This window comes from Pseudophryne corroboree, chromosome 4 (assembly GCF_028390025.1).
Source record: "Pseudophryne corroboree isolate aPseCor3 chromosome 4, aPseCor3.hap2, whole genome shotgun sequence".
Classification (NCBI taxonomy): Eukaryota; Metazoa; Chordata; class Amphibia; order Anura; family Myobatrachidae; genus Pseudophryne; species Pseudophryne corroboree.
This window is the reverse complement of record NC_086447.1, coordinates 451,632,902-451,651,185: the sequence shown is the minus strand read 5'-3', so window position 1 is coordinate 451,651,185 and position 18,284 is coordinate 451,632,902. Positions and strand designations below refer to the sequence as shown.

The 18,284-nt window shown below is 48.5% G+C and overlaps 1 protein-coding gene across 6 annotated transcripts in view; it reads right to left on the bottom strand.

Moving 5' to 3' along the window:
* Window positions 1-18,284, bottom strand: part of ANKRD6 (ankyrin repeat domain 6) — a 334,377-nt gene that overhangs the window by 31,256 nt on the left and 284,837 nt on the right. For all 6 annotated transcript variants that reach the window (XM_063916984.1, XM_063916978.1, XM_063916983.1 and 3 more), the window contains exons 8-9: window positions 4,817-4,915; window positions 2,170-2,247 (exon numbers count right to left, since the gene is read on the bottom strand). In XM_063916984.1, the coding sequence (XP_063773054.1) occupies window positions 2,170-2,247; window positions 4,817-4,915 (177 nt within the window). The remainder of the gene's footprint in view (window positions 1-2,169; window positions 2,248-4,816; window positions 4,916-18,284) is intronic.

Genomic DNA, 18,284 nt, shown 5'->3' with positions numbered 1-18,284 from the left:
TTAGTACTCGGATCGTGACACTCTCTAGGAGAGCCTTCTACCTCAGACATGTCGACACACGCGTACCGACACACCACACACTCAGGGGATCCTCTTATCTGAAGACAGTTCCCCCACAAGGCCCTTTGGAGAGACAGAGAGAGAGTATGCCAGCACACACCCCAGCGCTATATGACCCAGGAAAAAACACAATAAATATATGTTTACCCGGTAGCGCTGTGTATATATTTATATATGCGCCTAATTATGTGCCCCCCCCCTCTTCTTTAAAACCCTCTTTCACTGTGGTATAAGCAGGGAGAGTCTGGGGAGCTTCCTCTCAGCTATGCTGTGGAGAAAATGGCGCTGGTGAGTGCTGAGGGAGAAGCCCCGCCCCCTCGGCGGCGGCCTTCTGTCCCGCTCAAATACACTAAAAATTGTATAAAATATATACAGTGGCCAGCTGTATACATATATATTTTTGCCAAAGAGAGGTTCATATGCTGCCCAGGGCGCCCCCCCTGCGCCCTGCACCCTGACAGTGACTGCCATGTGTGAGGTGTATGGGAGTAATGGCGAACAGCGTTATTGCTGTGCGTTACCTCAGTGAAGATCATGAAGTCTTCTGCCGCCTCTGAAGTCTTCTTTTCTTATCATACTCACCCGGCTTCTATCTTCCGGCTCTGTGAGGAGGACGGCGGCGCGGCTCCGAGACGAACTCCAGGGTCCAGTAGCCTAAGAAGCAGAGCATTGAAACTCACAGAAGTAGGTCTGCTTCTCTCTCCTCAGTCCCACGATGCAGGGAGCCTGTTGCCAGCAGACTCCCTGAAAATAAAAAACCTAACTAAAATACTTTCTGACAGGAAACTCAGGAGAGCTCCCTGTAATGCACCCAGTCTCCTCTGGGCACAGTATCAAACTGATGTCTGGAGGAGGGGCATAGAGGGAGGAGCCAGTGCACACCCAGACCTAAAGTCTTTCTTGGAGTGCCCATGTCTCCTGCGGAGCCCATCTATCCCCATGGTCCTTACGGAGTCCCCAGCATCCTCTAGAACGTAAGAGAAAGAGTCTGTAATTGAATAGCCTTGGACGGAGGTGCTGGATGACAGACGATCGCAGATGGTTTTTTAAAGCAGCAATCATTTAAAGGGCATGATTTTGCCTTGTAAATGATTGCCGCTTTAAAAAAAAAAAAGTCTGAGATCAGCCAGCAATCCACACCTCTCGCAAACTCTGACCCTTTTACATATGCCTCTGTGTCATTTTTCTGGGCTTCACTGGTTTTTATCTGGACAGCTTGTACAATTTGCTGACATTCCCCATCCACTGCCATTTTAAAGTGCCCAACAGGTACATGAAGCAGCCCCTGGGGCCCCATATAGCAATTTACATTTAGCAGGTTGTAGTACAACTACTGTATAACTGAATAGATTGTTTTAATCGATATGGCATGCACTGGAACATGAACACCTTTTGTTATTCACAATTCAAACGTGTATATAACGTTTGAATAAAAAAGGGGGCCTTACTTTACATTTCCTTACTTTCATGAGTTAAATAAAACATGTAAACTACAGTGAAACTACAGGATTATAGGAGGATAAGAGAAGTTTAAAAATCATTAATTATGCATGGTGGGAGGATGACTGTAGACAGCATAGTAACAGCCTACAAAAACCTGAGCAGATGCCTACAGGATGTGGTGTGCATTTGTAAGTCCAGAAACCTGTACAAGAAGGTTAAAATACACTGGCTCAGTAGTGCATCTTATACCAGTTGGTACAAAACTTTTGACATTCCAGTGAAGCGCTCAGCGGGCCTGATTCAGGTCCCAACGCAAGTGCAGTGAATGCCGCAAAGTACAGATGTACCGATGGCAGACGCAGTACAGCATCAGACTGTCAGTTATTGACCGTTTGAAGCCGTTTAGGGGCAGAGAAGGGGCGGCGACAACCTCTGTTATGGGGGAGGGACAAGGCCAGGATCACGCAGACAGACGATGGTGATGCAGTTGATCCGATGCTGCAGGAAGCAGCTTAGATCAGTAATGCCTGCAGGAGGCGTGGCGCCGCCTGCTACACTACCATATTAGTGCTATCGCTGCTGCTTCTATATAAGCAGCAGCGACAGCTCATGCGTCCACATCTGGCTCAGGCCCAGTGTTTGTCAGTTAATCTATGAATACTGTACCTGTGGTGCCTTGGTGAGAAGAAGAGCAACATCTGAGTTATTATGGTGTCTTGCAGTGTCCAGAGCAATCTGACCAGCCTAAATACAAAATGCAATACAGAAAAGGTGTTTAACAGAACATTACCCATAATGCACTACCTAAAAACATGTGCTAATCTCCAGCAGCCATGACTCACAGCTTTCAGCCTCCTATGCGATCATTTTATTCTGCTAAGAGGCCTAGCTTCTCTGTATGAAATGTCTTGGACAGTGTAATTCTAGCGCATTAATAAGTCTAGATTCTGACAGCCATTATGTGATAGCGAGAAGACAGCGATTTCTCTGCTTGTGGTTCACAAGGGAGGACCTGTGTATTTGGACATATGTCCTCATTACTTGCTAACAGAAAAAAATGTTTTAGTATGGGTTCAGTATAAATGCAATGTTCACTTTACTCAAACAAATGATGTTATGCATCAGTGTTTTTCACCGTAAGATCTTAGCTCAAATTACATAAATATAAATAAATGTTTACATATAATACATATAACTTGACAATAATTGCAAATAGGACACATTTTAATTGAATTTGCTGTTTATATATAGTCCTATAATAAGGACAACAATTTACTAAGCAGCGGGTTTGGTGTCATTTAAAACCAGCCGTAAATTGCCAGCGGTTTTCATGTCAAATTGGTAGCGTTTACTATGGTTAGTTTTGTTGTCTAAACTGACCTACCATGGCATGTTCTATTTGGCAGCGGGTGGTGATTAACATTATATCAGGGGGACTTCACACTGGTTTAGCCTAGTGCTGGTTAAATTGGAAAACCCCACGCCAATATTTCCGCCTGTTTTCCAATATCATGCCAGTAACATAGGTTAGTGGCTGGTTCTATATTTGGGAGGGGGGTTCTTTTTTTTTTCCTTCAACTATTTCTACTTTTTTAGATCTGACAGCCTGCATTTTATGGCGGTATTAAAAAACCCTGCTTCACAAATTTTGGGGGTCCTATTTTATTTGATTCTTTAAAGGTCTACACCATCAATGGTGCTTTCATATAGAATTGTATTCTTTTCTAAAGTGTGATTTTTCACCAGTTTTAAGGGTATATGCAATTGCTGTCGAATTCCGGCTGGAATTCAACCGTTTTTTAATTCGACACAATTCGACAGTCAGACACCCTGCCGCCGGGACCCGAATTCGACATATTCAATAAAAAAACGGATTCGACAGTCCCGCTGTCGAAAAACGGACCAATTGACGGATAGTGTGCGTCCTGGATTCGACTTTTTCGACGGCACAAAAGTGTTTAAAGAACCCAGAAAAAAATTGCGTGGGGTCCCCCCTCCTAAGCATAACCAGCCTCGGGCTCTTTGAGCCGGTCCTGGTTGTAAAAATACGGGGGGGGAATTGACAGTGGATCCCCCGTATTTTTAGAACCAGCACCAGGCTCTGCGTCCGATCCTGGTGCAAAAAATACGGGGGACAAAAAGCGTAGGGGTCCCCCGTATTTTTAACACCAGCACCGGGCTCCACTAGCTGGAGAGATAATGCCACAGCCGGGGGACACTTTTATACCGGTCCATGCGGCCGTGGCATTAAATCCCCAACTAGTCACTCCTGGCCGGGGTACCCTGGAGGAGTGGGGACTCCTTAAATCAAGGGGTCCCCCCTCCTCCAGCCAAGGGCCAGGGGTGAAGCCCGAGGCTGTCCCCCCCCATCCAAGGGCTGCGGATGGGGGGCTGATAGCATTGTGTCAAATAAAAGAATATTGTTTTTGTAGCAGAACTACAAGTCCCAGCAAGCCTCCCCCGCAAACTGGTACTTGGAGAACCACAAGTACCAGCATGCGGGGGGGGGGGGAGACGGGCCCGCTGGTACCTGTAGTTCTACTGCAAAAAAATACCCAAATAAAAACAGTACACGCACACCATGAAAGTAAAACTTTATTACATACATGCATACCGACACACACATACTTACCTATGTTGACACGAGGCTCGGTCCACTTCTCCAAGTAGAATCCACGGGGTACTTGAAAATAAAATTATACTCACCATAATCCAGTGTAGATCTGTCCTCTACGTACTTGGCAAAAAAACAAACCGCATTTACCCGGACCACGCACTGAAAGGGGTCCCATGTTTACACATGGGACCCCTTTCCCCGAATGCCGGGACCCCCCGTGACTCCTGTCACAGAGGGTCCCTTCAGCCAATCAGGGAGCGCCACGTCGTGGCACTCTCCTGATTGCCTGTACGCGTCTGAACTGTCAGACAGCCGTTTTTTGGTCGAAAAGTACTGTATTGCATTGTCAAATTTTTTTTGGGTATCGAAAATGCCCTGTTTTTCGACATATGCGGCAATTCGACCGCAATTGCATATACTCCTTAGTCTCAATAAATTACTGGTTTGCAAAACCACCACGATAAAATCCACAAAACTGCCGGGATTTAGAGCCTGCCACTTAGTAAATTTAGCCTGAAATATCTAAGAATAAATGTGCTTAGGTTTATTTAAAAGTAACAGCAGTGAACAGATACTTCAAAAAAAGAACCTATGGAAACAAAAAAACTAAATATATATATACTAAAAGTTGAGCAAAATGTTTTTTTTTCTGGGAACAATAATGAATACTTACTGTATAACATCACTAAAACTTACATTATTAAGAAGTGTAGCATCCGCTCCTGCTTCTAAGAGGGCTTTAATAACCTTCCTGTGGTTTAGAGCAGCAGCAATATGGAGAGGTGTATCACCAGCCTGCGGAATATCCACATAAAACAAAATCAATTTACAATTTCTGAACATGCACTTTTCTGAAATCTGTCTGTACATGATATATTTAAATAAACCTAAAATCTACCTAGTTGTTAGCATGGAGATCAGTCGTTTTGTGGGTGGCGCCTGCAAAATAGTGTCTGAGCTTGATGTAAATGTACAGCTCTAAAAAGTAGCATAAACCAAAGAGGCCATGTCCAAAATTGTAATCAACAGGCAAAAGAGATTGGATGGATGGATACTCAAACTTACATTGTTTAGCATGTCTTTCTGCTACATAAAATACTTAAGAGGAAGAAAAAATAAGAATTTACTTACCGATAATTCTATTTCTCATAGTCCGTAGTGGATGCTGGGAACTCCGTAAGGACCATGGGGAATAGCGGCTCCGCAGGAGACTGGGCACAAAAGTAAAAGCTTTATGACTAGCTGGTGTGCACTGGCTCCTCCCCCTATGACCCTCCTCCAAGCCTCAGTTAGGATACTGTGCCCGGACGAGCGTACATAATAAGGAAGGATCTTGAATTCCGGGTAAGACTCATACCAGCCACACCAATCACACCGTACAACTTGTGATCTGAACCCAGTTAACAGTATGATAAACGTAGGAGCCTCTGAAAAGATGGCTCACAACAATAAACAACCCGATTTTTGTAACAATAACTATATACAAGTATTGCAGACAATCCGCACTTGGGATGGGTGCCCAGCATCCACTACGGACTATGAGAAATAGAATTATCGGTAAGTAAATTCTTATTTTCTCTGACGTCCTAGTGGATGCTGGGAACTCCGTAAGGACCATGGGGATTATACCAAAGCTCCCAAACGGGCGGGAGAGTGCGGATGACTCTGCAGCACCGAATGAGAGAACTCCAGGTCCTCCTCAGCCAGGGTATCGAATTTGTAAAATTTAGCAAACGTGTTTGCCCCTGACCAAGTAGCTGCTCGGCAAAGTTGTAAAGCCGAGACCCCTCGGGCAGCCGCCCAAGATGAGCCCACCTTCCTTGTGGAATGGGCTTTTACAGATTTTGGCTGTGGCAGGCCTGCCACAGAATGTGCAAGCTGAATCGTACTACAAATCCAACGAGCAATCGTCTGCTTAGAAGCAGGAGCACCCAGCTTGTTGGGTGCATACAGGATAAACAGCGAGTCAGATTTTCTGACTCCAGCCGTCCTGGAAACATATATTTTCAGGGCCCTGACTACGTCCAGCAACTTGGAGTCCTCCAAGTCCCTAGTAGCCGCAGGCACCACAATAGGCTGGTTCATGTGAAACGCTGAAACCACCTTAGGGAGAAATTGAGGGCGAGTCCTCAGTTCTGCCCTGTCTGAATGAAAAATTAGGTAAGGGCTTTTATATGATAAAGCCGCCAATTCTGAGACACGCCTGGCTGAAGCCAGGGCTAACAGCATGACCACTTTCCATGTGAGATATTTTAATTCCACAGTGGTGAGTGGTTCAAACCAATGTGACTTTAGGAGACTCAACACTACATTGAGATCCCAAGGTGCCACTGGAGGCACAAAAGGAGGCTGTATATGCAGTACCCCTTTGACAAACGTCTGAACTTCAGGCACTGAAGCCAGTTCTTTTTGGAAGAATATTGACAGGGCCGAAATTTGAACCTTAATGGACCCTAATTTTAGGCCCATAGATAGTCCTGTTTGCAGGAAATGCAGGAAACGACCCAGTTGAAATTCCTCTGTAGGGGCCTTCTTGGCCTCACACCACGCAACATATTTTCGCCAAATGCGGTGATAATGTTTCGTGGTTACATCCTTCCTGGCCTTGATCAGGGTAGGGATGACTTCATCTGGAATGCCTTTTTCCTTCAGGATCTGGCGTTCAACCTCCATGCCGTCAAACGCAGCCGCGGTAAGTCTTGGAACAGACAAGGTCCCTGCTGGAGCAGGTCCTTTCTTAGAGGTAGAGGCCACGGGTCCTCCGTGAGCATCTCTTGGAGTTCCGGGTACCAAGTCCTCCTTGGCCAATCCGGAGCCACGAGTATAGTTCTTACTCCTCTCCTTCTTATGATTCTCAATACTTTGGGTATGAGAGGCAGAGGAGGGAACACATACACTGACTGGTACACCCACGGTGTTACCAGAGCGTCCACCGCTATCGCCTGAGGGTCCCTTGACCTGGCGCAATATCTGTCTAGTTTCTTGTTGAGACGAGACGCCATCATGTCCACCTTTGGTTTTTCCCAACGGTTTACAATCACGTGGAAGACTTCTGGGTGAAGTCCCCACTCCCCCGGGTGGAGGTCGTGTCTGCTGAGGAAGTTTGCTTCCCAGTTGTCCACTCCCGGAATGAACACCGCTGACAGTGCTGTCACATAATTTTCCGCCCAGCGAAGAATTCTTGCAGCTTCTGCCATTGCCCTCCTGCTTCTTGTGCCGCCCTGTCTGTTTACGTGGGCGACTGCCGTGATGTTGTCCGATTGGATCAATACCGACTGACCCTGAAGCAGAGGCCTTGCTTGACTTAGGGCATTGTAAATTGCCCTTAGTTCCAGGATATTTATGTGAAGAGACGTTTCCATGCTTGACCACAAGCCCTGGAAATTTCTTCCCTGTGTGACTGCTCCCCAGCCTCTCAGGCTGGCATCCGTGGTCACCAGAATCCAGTCCTGAATGCCGAATCTGCGGCCCTCTAGAAGATGAGCACTCTGCAACCACCACAGGAGAGACACCCTTGTCCTTGGAGATAGGGTTATCCGCTGATGCATCTGAAGATGCGATCCGGACCATTTGTCCAGCAGATCCCACTGAAAAGTTCTTGCATGGAATCTTCCGAATGGAATCGCTTCGTAAGAAGCCACCATCTTTCCCAGGACCCTTGTGCATTGATGCACTGACACTTGTCCTGGTTTCAGGAGGTTCCTGACTAGCTCGGATAACTCCCTGGCCTTCTCCTCCGGGAGAAACACCTTTTTCTGGACTGTGTCCAGAATCATCCCTAGGAACAGTAGACGTGTTGTTGGAATCAGCTGCGATTTTGGAATATTTAGAATCCACCCGTGCTGACGTAGCACTACCTGAGATAGTGCTACTCCGACCTCTAACTGTTCCCTGGACCTTGCCCTTATCAGGAGATCGTCCAAGTAAGGGATAATTAAGACGCCTTTTCTTCGAAGAAGAATCATCATTTCGGCCATTACCTTGGTAAAGACCCGTGGTGCCGTGGACAATCCAAACGGCAGCGTCTGAAACTGATAATGACAGTTTTGTACCACAAACCTGAGGTACCCTTGGTGAGAAGGGTAGATTGGGACATGGAGATAAGCATCTTTGATGTCCAGAGACACCATATAGTCCCCTTCTTCCAGGTTCGCTATCACTGCTCTGAGTGACTCCATCTTGAATTTGAACCTTTTTATGTAAGTGTTCAATGATTTCAGATTTAAAATCGGTCTCACCGAGCCGTCCGGCTTCGGTACCACAAACAGCGTGGAGTAATACCCCTTTCCCTGTTGTAGGAGGGGTACCTTGATTATCACCTGCTGGGAATACAGCTTGTGAATAGCTTCCAGTACTGCCTCCCTGTCGGAGGGAGACGTTGGTAGAGCAGACTTCAGGAACCGGCGAGGGGGAGACGTCTCGAATTCCAATTTGTACCCCTGTGATACTACCTGCAGGATCCAGGGGTCCACTTGCGAGTGAGCCCACTGCGCGTTGAAATTTTTGAGACGGGCCCCCACCGTGCCTGAGTCCGCTTGTAAAGCCCCAGCGTCATGCTGAAGACTTGGCAGAAGCGGGGGAGGGCTTCTGATCCTGGGAAGAGGCTGCCTGCTGCAGTCTTTTTCCCCTTCCTCTGCCCCGGACCAGAAATGAGTGGCCTTTTGCCCGCTTGCCCTTATGGGGACGAAAGGACTGAGTTTGAAAAGACGGTGTCTTTTTCTGCTGAGAGGTGACCTGGGGTAAAAAGGTGGATTTCCCAGCCGTCGCCGTGGCCACCAGGTCCGATAGACCGACCCCAAATAACTCCTCCCCTTTATACGGCAAAACTTCCATATGCCGTTTGGAATCCGCATCACCTGACCACTGTCGTGTCCATAAACTTCTTCTGGCAGAAATGGACAGCGCACTTACTCTTGATGCCAGGGTGCAAATATCCCTCTGTGCATCTCGCATATATAGTAATGCATCCTTTAAATGCTCTATAGTCAATAATATACTGTCCCTATCCAGGGTATCAATATTTTCAGTCAGGGAATCCGACCAAGCCACTCCAGCGCTGCACATCCAGGCTGAGGCGATTGCTGGTCGTAGTATAACACCAGTATGTGTGTATATACCCTTTAGGATATTTTCCAGCTTTCTATCAGCTGGTTCCTTGAGGGCGGCCGTATCAGGAGACGGCAACGCCACTTGTTTTGATAAGCGTGTGAGCGCCTTATCTACCCTAGGGGGTGTTTCCCAACGCACCCTAACCTCTGGCGGGAAAGGGTATAATGCCAATAATTTATTAGAAATCAGCTTTGTCACACACCTCATTTAATTCATCTGATTCAGGAAAAACTATGGGTAGTTTTTTCACACCCCACATAATACCCCTTTTTGTGGTACTTGTAGTATCAGAAATGTTCAAAGCCTCCTTCATTGCCGTGATCATGTAACGTGTGGCCCTACTGGACATTACGTTTGTCTCGTCACCGTCGACGCTGGAGTCAGTATCCGTGTCTGGGTCTGTGTCGACCATCTGAGGTAACGGGCGCTTTAGAGCCCCTGACGGTGTTTGAGACGCCTGGACAGGCACTAACTGATTTGCCGGCTGTCTCATGTCGTCAACAGTTTTTTGCAAAGTGCTGACACTGTCACGTAATTCCTTCCATACGACCATCCAGTCAGGTGTCGACTCCCTAGGGGGTGACATCACTATTACAGGCAATTGCTCCGCCTCCACATCATTTTCCTCCTCATACATGTCGACACAATCGTACCGACACACAGCACACACACAGGGAATGCTCTGATAGAGGACAGGACCCCACGAGCCCTTTGGGGAGACAGAGGGAGAGTTTGCCAGCACACACCAGAGCGCTATATATATACAGGGATAACCTTATATAAGTGTTTCTCCCTTCTATAGCTGCTGTATTTGTATTATCTGCCAATTAGTGCCCCCCCTCTCTTGTTTTACCCTGATTCTGTAGCAGGACTGCAGGGGAGAGTCAGGGAGCCGTCCTTCCAGCGGAGCTGTGAGGGAAAATGGCGCTTGTGTGCTGAGGAGATAGGCTCCGCCCCCTTTTCGGCGGCCTTTTCTCCCGCTTTTTTTTTTTTTAGGAAAACTGGCAGGGGTTAAATGCATCCATATAGCCCAGGAGCTATATGTGATGCATTTCTTTAGCCATATAAGGTTTAAAACGTGTTTTATTGCATCTCAGGGCGCTCCCCCCCAGCGCCCTGCACCCTCAGTGACCGGAGTGTGAAGTGTGCTGAGAGCAATGGCGCACAGCTGCAGTGCTGTGCGCTACCTTATTGAAGACATCTTCTGGCGCCGATTTTTCCGGACCTCTTCGCTCTTCTGGCTCTGTAAGGGGGCCGGCGGCGCGGCTCCGGGACCCATCCAAGCTGAGCCTGTGATCGTCCCTCTGGAGCTAATGTCCAGTAGCCAAGAAGCCCAATCCACTCTGCATGCAGGTGAGTTCGCTTCTTCTCCCCTTAGTCCCACGATGCAGTGAGCCTGTTGCCAGCAGGTCTCACTGAAAATAAAAAACCTATTTAAACTTTTACTCTAAGCAGCTCAGGAGAGCTACCTAGCATGCACCCTTCTCGGCCGGGCACAAAAATCTAACTGAGGCTTGGAGGATGGTCATAGGGGGAGGAGCCAGTGCACACCAGCTAGTCATAAAGCTTTTACTTTTGTGCCCAGTCTCCTGCGGAGCCGCTATTCCCCATGGTCCTTACAGAGTTCCCAGCATCCACTAGGACGTCAGAGAAATAAGATTTTACTTACCGGTAAATCTATTTCTCGTAGTCCGTAGAAGATGCTGGGGACTCCGTAAGGACCATGGGGAATAGACGGGCTCCGCAGGAGATAGGGCACTTTAAGAAAGCTTTGGATTCTGGGTGTGCACTGGCTCCTCCCTCTATGTCCCTCCTCCAGACCTCAGTTAGAGAAACTGTGCCCAAAGGAGATGAACAGTACGAGGAAAGGATTTTCGTAAATCTAAGGGCAAGATTCATACCAGCCACAACAATTACACCGTATAACTTGTGATAAACTACAGAGTTAACAGTATAAACAATAACATAGCCTCGGTTCAAACCCGATCAACTATAACATAACCCTTATGTAAGCAATAACTATATACAAGTCTTGCAGAAGAAGTCCGCACTTGGGACGGGCGCCCAGCATCCTCTACGGACTACGAGAAATAGATTTACTGGTAAGTAAAATCTTATTTTCTCTAACGTCCTAGAGGATGCTGGGGACTCCGTAAGGACCATGGGGATTATACCAAAGCTCCCAAACGGGCGGGAGAGTGCGGATGACTCTGCAGCACCGATTGAGCAAACAGGAGGTCCTCCTCAGCCAGGGTATCAAACTTATAGAACTCTGCAAAGGTGTTTGACCCCGACCAAGTAGCAGCTCGGCACAGTTGTAGTGCCGAGCCCCATCGGGCAGCCGCCCAAGAAGAGCCCACCTTCCTAGTGGAATGGGCCTTGACCGATTTAGGCAATGGCAATCCTGCCGAAGAATGCGCCTGCTGAATCGTGTTACAGATCCAGCGAGCAATAGTCTGCTTTGAAGCAGGAACGCCAACCTTGTTGGCCGCATACAGAACAAACAGAGCTTCGGTCTTCCTGATCCTAGCCGTTCTGGTCACATAAATCTTCAAAGCCCTGACCACATCCAGGGACTCGGAATCCTCCAAGTCCCGTGTAGCCACAGGCACGACAATAGGTTGGTTCATATGAAAAGATGAGAAAACCTTGGGCAGAAATTGAGGACGAGTCCTCAACTCTGCCCTATCCACGTGAAAAATCAGGTATGGGCTTTTATATGATAAAGCCGCCAATTCCGAAACCCGCCTTGCAGAAGCTAAGGCCAACAACATGACCACTTTCCAAGTGAGGTATTTCAACTCTACTGTTTTGAGTGGTTCAAACCAAGATGACTTGAGGAAACTTAATACCACGTTAAGGTCCCAAGGCGCCACCGAAGGCACAAAGGGAGGCTGAATATGCAGCACGCCCTTCACAAAAGTCTGTACTTCAGGAAGAGAAGCCAATTCTCTTTGAAAGAAAATGGATAAGGCCGAAATTTTAACCTTTATGGACCCTAATTTGAGGCCCAAATTCACTCCCGTTTGAAGGAAGTGAAGCAGACGGCCCAACAGGAACTCCTCCGTAGGAGCAGTTCTGGCCTCACACCAAGAAACATATTTTCGCCATATACGGTGATAATGTTTCAACGTCACGTCCTTCCTAGCCTTGATCAGGGTAGGAATGACCTCCTCCGGAATCCCTTTTTCCGCTAGGATCCGGCGTTCAACCGCCATGCCGTCAAACGCAGCCGCGGTAAGTCTTGGAACAGACAGAGCCCCTGCTGCAGCAGGTTCTGCCTAAGAGGAAGAGGCCACGGATCTTCTGTGAGCAACTCTTGCAGATCCGGATACCAAGTCCTCCTTGGCCAATCTGGAACAATGAGGATTGTTCTGACCCTTCTTATTCTTATTATCCTCAACACCTTGGGTATGAGAGGTAGAGGAGGAAACACATAGACCGATCTGAACACCCAAGGTGTCACCAGAGCGTCTACCGCAACCGCCTGAGGGTCTCTTGACCTGGCGAAAATACTTCTTTAGCTTTTTGTTGAGGCGGGACGCCATCATGTCTATCTGAGGCAGTCCCCACCGATCCGTGATCTGTGTGAAGACTTCTTGATGAAGTCCCCACTCTCCCGGATGCAGGTCGTGCCTGCTGAGAAAGTCCGCCTGCCAGTTGTCCACCCCCGGGATGAACACTGCTGATAGTGCGCTTACATGGCCTTCCGCCCAGCGTAGAATCCTGGTCGCCTCTGCCATGGCCACTCTGCTCCTTGTGCCGCCTTGGCGGTTTACATGAGCCACTGCCGTGACATTGTCTGACTGAATCAGAACCGGTTTGTTCCGAAGCCATTCCTCCGCTTGGCATAGGGCGTTGTATATGGCCCTCAACTCCAGGACATTGATGTGGAGACCAGTCTCTAGGCTTGACCAGAGACCCTGGAAATTTCTTCCTAGTGCGACAGCTCCCCAACCTCGGAGGCTCGCGTCCGTGGTCACCAGGACCCAGTCCTGAATGCCGAACCTGCGACCCTCCAGGAGGTGAGCACTGCGCAGCCACCACAGGAGAGACACCCTGGCCCTGGGAGACAGGGTGATCCGTTTTTGCATGTGTAGATGGGACCCAGACCATTTGTCCAATAGGTCCCATTAAAAGGTCCTTGCATGGAACCTGCCGAAGGGGATGGCCTCGTATGAAGCCACCATCTTCCCCAGAACCCTCGTGCAATGATGCACTGAAACCTTTTTTGGCTTCAATAGGTTCCTGACCAGAGCTACGAGCTCCTGAGCCTTCTCCACTGGAAGAAAAACTCTTTTTTGGTCTGTGTCTAGAATCAGGCCCAAAAAATAAGAATTTACTCACCGGTAATTCTATTTCTCGTAGTCCGTAGTGGATGCTGGGAACTCCGTAAGGACCATGGGGAATAGCGGGCTCCGAAGGAGGCTGGGCACTCTAGAAAGATTTATGACTACCTGGTGTGCACTGGCTCCTCCCACTATGACCCTCCTCCAAGCCTCAGTTAGGACACCGTGCCCGGACGAGCAGACATAATAAGGAAGGATTTTGTATCCCGGGTAAGACTCTTACCAGCCACACCAATCACACCGTACAACTCGTGATACTATATCCAGTTTGACAGTATGAAAACAACTGAGCCTCTCAACAGATGGCTCAACAATAACCCTTTAGTTAACAATAACTATTTACAAGTATTGCAGACAATCCGCACTTGGGATGGGCGCCCAGCATCCACTACGGACTACGAGAAATAGAATTACCGGTGAGTAAATTCTTATTTTCTCTGACGTCCTAGTGGATGCTGGGAACTCCGTAAGGACCGTGGGGATTATACCAAAGCTCCCAAACGGGCGGGAGAGTGCGGATGACTCTGCAGCACCGAATGAGAGAACTCCAGGTCCTCCTCAGCCAGGGTATCAAATTTGTAGAATTTTGCAAACGTGTTTGCCCCTGACCAAGTAGCTGCTCGGCAAAGTTGTAAAGCCGAGACCCCTCGGGCAGCCGCCCAAGATGAGCCCACCTTCCTTGTGGAATGGGCATTCACAGATTTTGGCTGTGGCAGGCCTGCCACAGAATGTGCAAGCTGAATTGTACTACAAATCCAGCGAGCAATAGACTGCTTAGAAGCAGGAGCACCCAGCTTGTTGGGTGCATACAGGATAAACAGCGAGTCAGATTTTCTGACTCCAGCCGTCCTGGAAACATATATTTACAGGGCCCTGACAACGTCTAGCAACTTGGAGTCCTCCAAATCCTTAGTAGCCGCAGGTACCACAATAGGCTGGTTCAGGTGAAACGCTGACACCACCTTAGGGAGAAATTGGGGACGAGTCCTCAATTCCGCCCTATCCATATGGAAAATCAGATAAGGGCTTTTACATGACAAAGCCGCCAATTCTGACACTCGCCTGGCTGAAGCCAAGGCCAATAACATGACCACTTTCCACGTGAGATATTTCAGATCCACGGTTTTTAGTAGCTCAAACCAATGTGATTTTAAGCAGCTCAACATCACGTTGAGATCCCAAGGTGCCACAGGAGGCACAAATGGGGGCTAAATATGCAGCACTCCTTTCACAAATGTCTGAACTTCAGGTACTGAAGCTAGTTCTTTTTGAAAGAAGATCGACAGAGCCGAGATCTGTACTTTAATGGAGCCTAGTTTTAGGCCCATATTCACTCCTGCTTGCAGGAAATGCAGAAATCGACCTAGTTGAAATTCCTCTGTTGGGGGCTTTTTGGCCTCGCACCATGCAACATATTTCCGCCATATGCGGTGATAATGCTTTGCCGTAACTTCTTTCCTGGCCTTAATAAGCGTAGGAATGACTTCCTCCGGAATACCCTTTTCTTTTAGGATCCGGTGTTCAACCGCCATGCCGTCAAACGCAGCCGCGGTAAGTCTTGGAACAGACAGGGCCCCTGCTGTAGCAGGTCCTATCTGAGCGGTAGAGGCCACGGGTCCTCTGAGAGCATCTCTTGAAGTTCCGGGTACCACGCTCGTCTTGGCCAATCCGGAACCACGAGAATGGTGTTTACTCCTCTCTTTCTTATTATTCTCAATACCTTTGGTATGAGAGGCAGAGGAGGGAACACATAAACCGACTGGAACACCCACGGTGTCACTAGAGCGTCCACAGCTACCGCCTGAGGGTCCCTTGACCTGGCGCAATATCTTTTTAACTTTTTGTTGAGGCGGGACGCCATCATGTCCACCTGTGGTTTTTCCCAACGGTTTACCAGCATCTGAAAGACTTCTGGATGAAGTCCCCACTCTCCCGGGTGGAGGTCGTGTCTGCTGAGGAAGTCTGCTTCCCAGTTGTCCACTCCCGGAATGAACACTGCTGACAGTGCTAGTACATAATTCTCCGCCCATCGGAGAATTTTTGTGGCTTCTGCCATCGCCATCTTGCTTCTTGTGCCGCCCTGTCGATTTACATGGGCGACTGCCGTGATGTTGTCTGACTGGATCAGTACTGGCTGGTGTAGAAGCATGGATTTTGCTTGACTTAGGGCATTGTAGATGGCCCTTAGTTCCAGAATATTTATGTGAAGGGAAGTCTCCTGACTCGACCATAGTCCTTGGAAGTTTCTTCCCCGTGTGACTGCCCCCCAGCCTTGAAGGCTGGCATCCGTGGTCACCAGGACCCAGTCCTGTATGCCGAATCTGCGGCCCTCTAGAAGATGGGCACTCTGCAGCCACCACAGTAGAGACACCCTGGTTCTTGGAGACAGGGTTATCAAGCGATGCATCTGAAGATGCGATCCGGACCACTGGTCCAACAGGTCCCACTGAAAGATTCTGGCATGGAACCTGCCGAAGGGAATTGCTTCGTAAGAAGCCACCATCTTTCCCAGGACCCGCGTGCAGCGATGCACTGATACCTGTTTTGGTTTCAGGAGGTCTCTGACTAGAGATGACAACTCCCTGGCTTTCTCCTCCGCGAGAAACACTTTCTTCTGGACTGTATCCAGAATCATACCCAGGAACAGTAGCCGTGTCGTCGGAACCAGCTGTGACTTTGGGATATTCAGAATCCAGCCGTGCTGGTGCAGCACCTCCTGAGATAGTGCTACTCCCACCAACAACTGTTCCTTGGACCTCGCTTTTATTAGGAGATCGTCCAAGTATGGGATAATTAAAACTCCCTGTCTTCGAAGGAGTATCATCATTTCCTCCATAACCTTGGTAAATACCCTCGGTGCCGTGGACAGTCCAAACGGCAGCGTCTGGAATTGGTAATGGCAATCCTGTACCACAAATCTGAGGTACTCCTGGTGAGGATGGTAAATGGGGACATGTAGGTAAGCATACTTGATGTCCAGGGATACCATGTAATCCCCCTCGTCCAGGCTTGCAATAACCGCCCTGAGCGATTCCATCTTGAACTTGAATTTCTTTATGTACGTGTTCAAGGATTTCAAATTTAGAATGGGTCTCACCGAACCGTCCGGTTTCGGTACCACAAATAGTGTGGAATAATAACCCCGGCCTTGTTGAAGTAGGGATACCTTGATTATCACCTGCTGGGAATACAGCTTGTGAATTGCCGCTAGCACCACCTCCCTGTCTGAGGGAACAATCGGCAAGGCAGATTTTAGGAAGCGGTGGGGTGGGGACACCTCGAATTCCAGCTTGTACCCCTGAGATACTATTTGCAGGATCCAGGGATCCACCTGTGAGCGAACCCACTGATCGCTGAAATTTTTGAGGCGACCCCCCACCGTACCAGGCTCCGCCTGTGGAGCCCCACCGTCATGCGGCGGACTTGGACGAAGAAGCGGGGGAGGACTTTTGCTCCTGGGAACCTGCTGTTTGTTGCAGCCTTTTTCCCCTACCTCTGCCTCTGGACAGAAAGGACCCGCCTTTTCCACGCCTGTTTTTCTGGGTCCGAAAGGACTGAACCTGATAAAACGGCGCCTTCTTAGGCTGTGAGGGGACATGGGATAAAAACGCTGACTTCCCAGACGTTGCTGTGGAAACTAGGTCCGAGAGACCATCCCCAAATAATTCCTCACCCTTATACGGTAACACTTCCATGTGCTTTTTTGAATCTGCATCTCCTGTCCACTGGCGAGTCCATAAGCCTCTCCTAGCAGAAATGGACAATGCACTTACTTTAGATGCCAGTCGGCAGATTTCCCTCTGTGCATCTCTCATATATAAGACTGAGTCTTTTATATGGTCTATGGTTAACAGGATCGTGTCTCTGTCTAATGTGTCAATATTTTCTGACAGTTTATCTGACCATGCAGCGGCAGCACTGCACATCCAAGCTGACGCAATAGCTGGCCTAAGTATAATGCCTGTGTGTGTATATACAGACTTCAGGATCGCCTCCTGCTTTCTATCAGCAGGTTCCTTGAGGGCGGCCGTATCCGGAGACGGTAGTGCCACCTTTTTAGACAAACGTGTGAGCGCTTTATCCACCCTAGGAGGTGTTTCCCAACGTGACCTATCCTCTGGCGGGAAAGGGAACGCCATTAGTACCTTCTTAGGAATTACCAATTTTTTATCAGGGAAAGCCCACGCTTCTTCACACACTTCATTTAATTCCTCTGACGGGGGAAAGACTACGGGTAGTTTTTTCTCCCCAAACATAATACCCTTTTTAGTGGTACCTGTATTTATATCTGAAATGTGTAACACCTCTTTCATTGCCTCAATCATGCAGTGAATGGCCTTAGTGGGCATCAGGTTAGACTCATCGTCGTCGACACTGGTGTCAGTATCAGTGTCGACATCTGGGTCTGCTTGAGGTAGCGGGCGTTTTAGAGCCCCCGACGACCCCTGCGACGCCTGGGCAGGCACGAGCTGAGAAGTCGGCTGTCCCACATTTGGCATGTCGTCGATTTTCTTATATAAGGAGTCTATACGTGCACTCATTACTTTCCATAAGCCCATCCACTCAGGTGTCTGCCCTGCAGGGGGTGACATCCCTTCTAAGGGCATCTGCTCCGCCTCCACATCATTATCCTCATCAAACATGTCGACACAGCCGTACCGACACACCGCACACACACAAGGAATGCTCCGAATGAGGACAGGGAG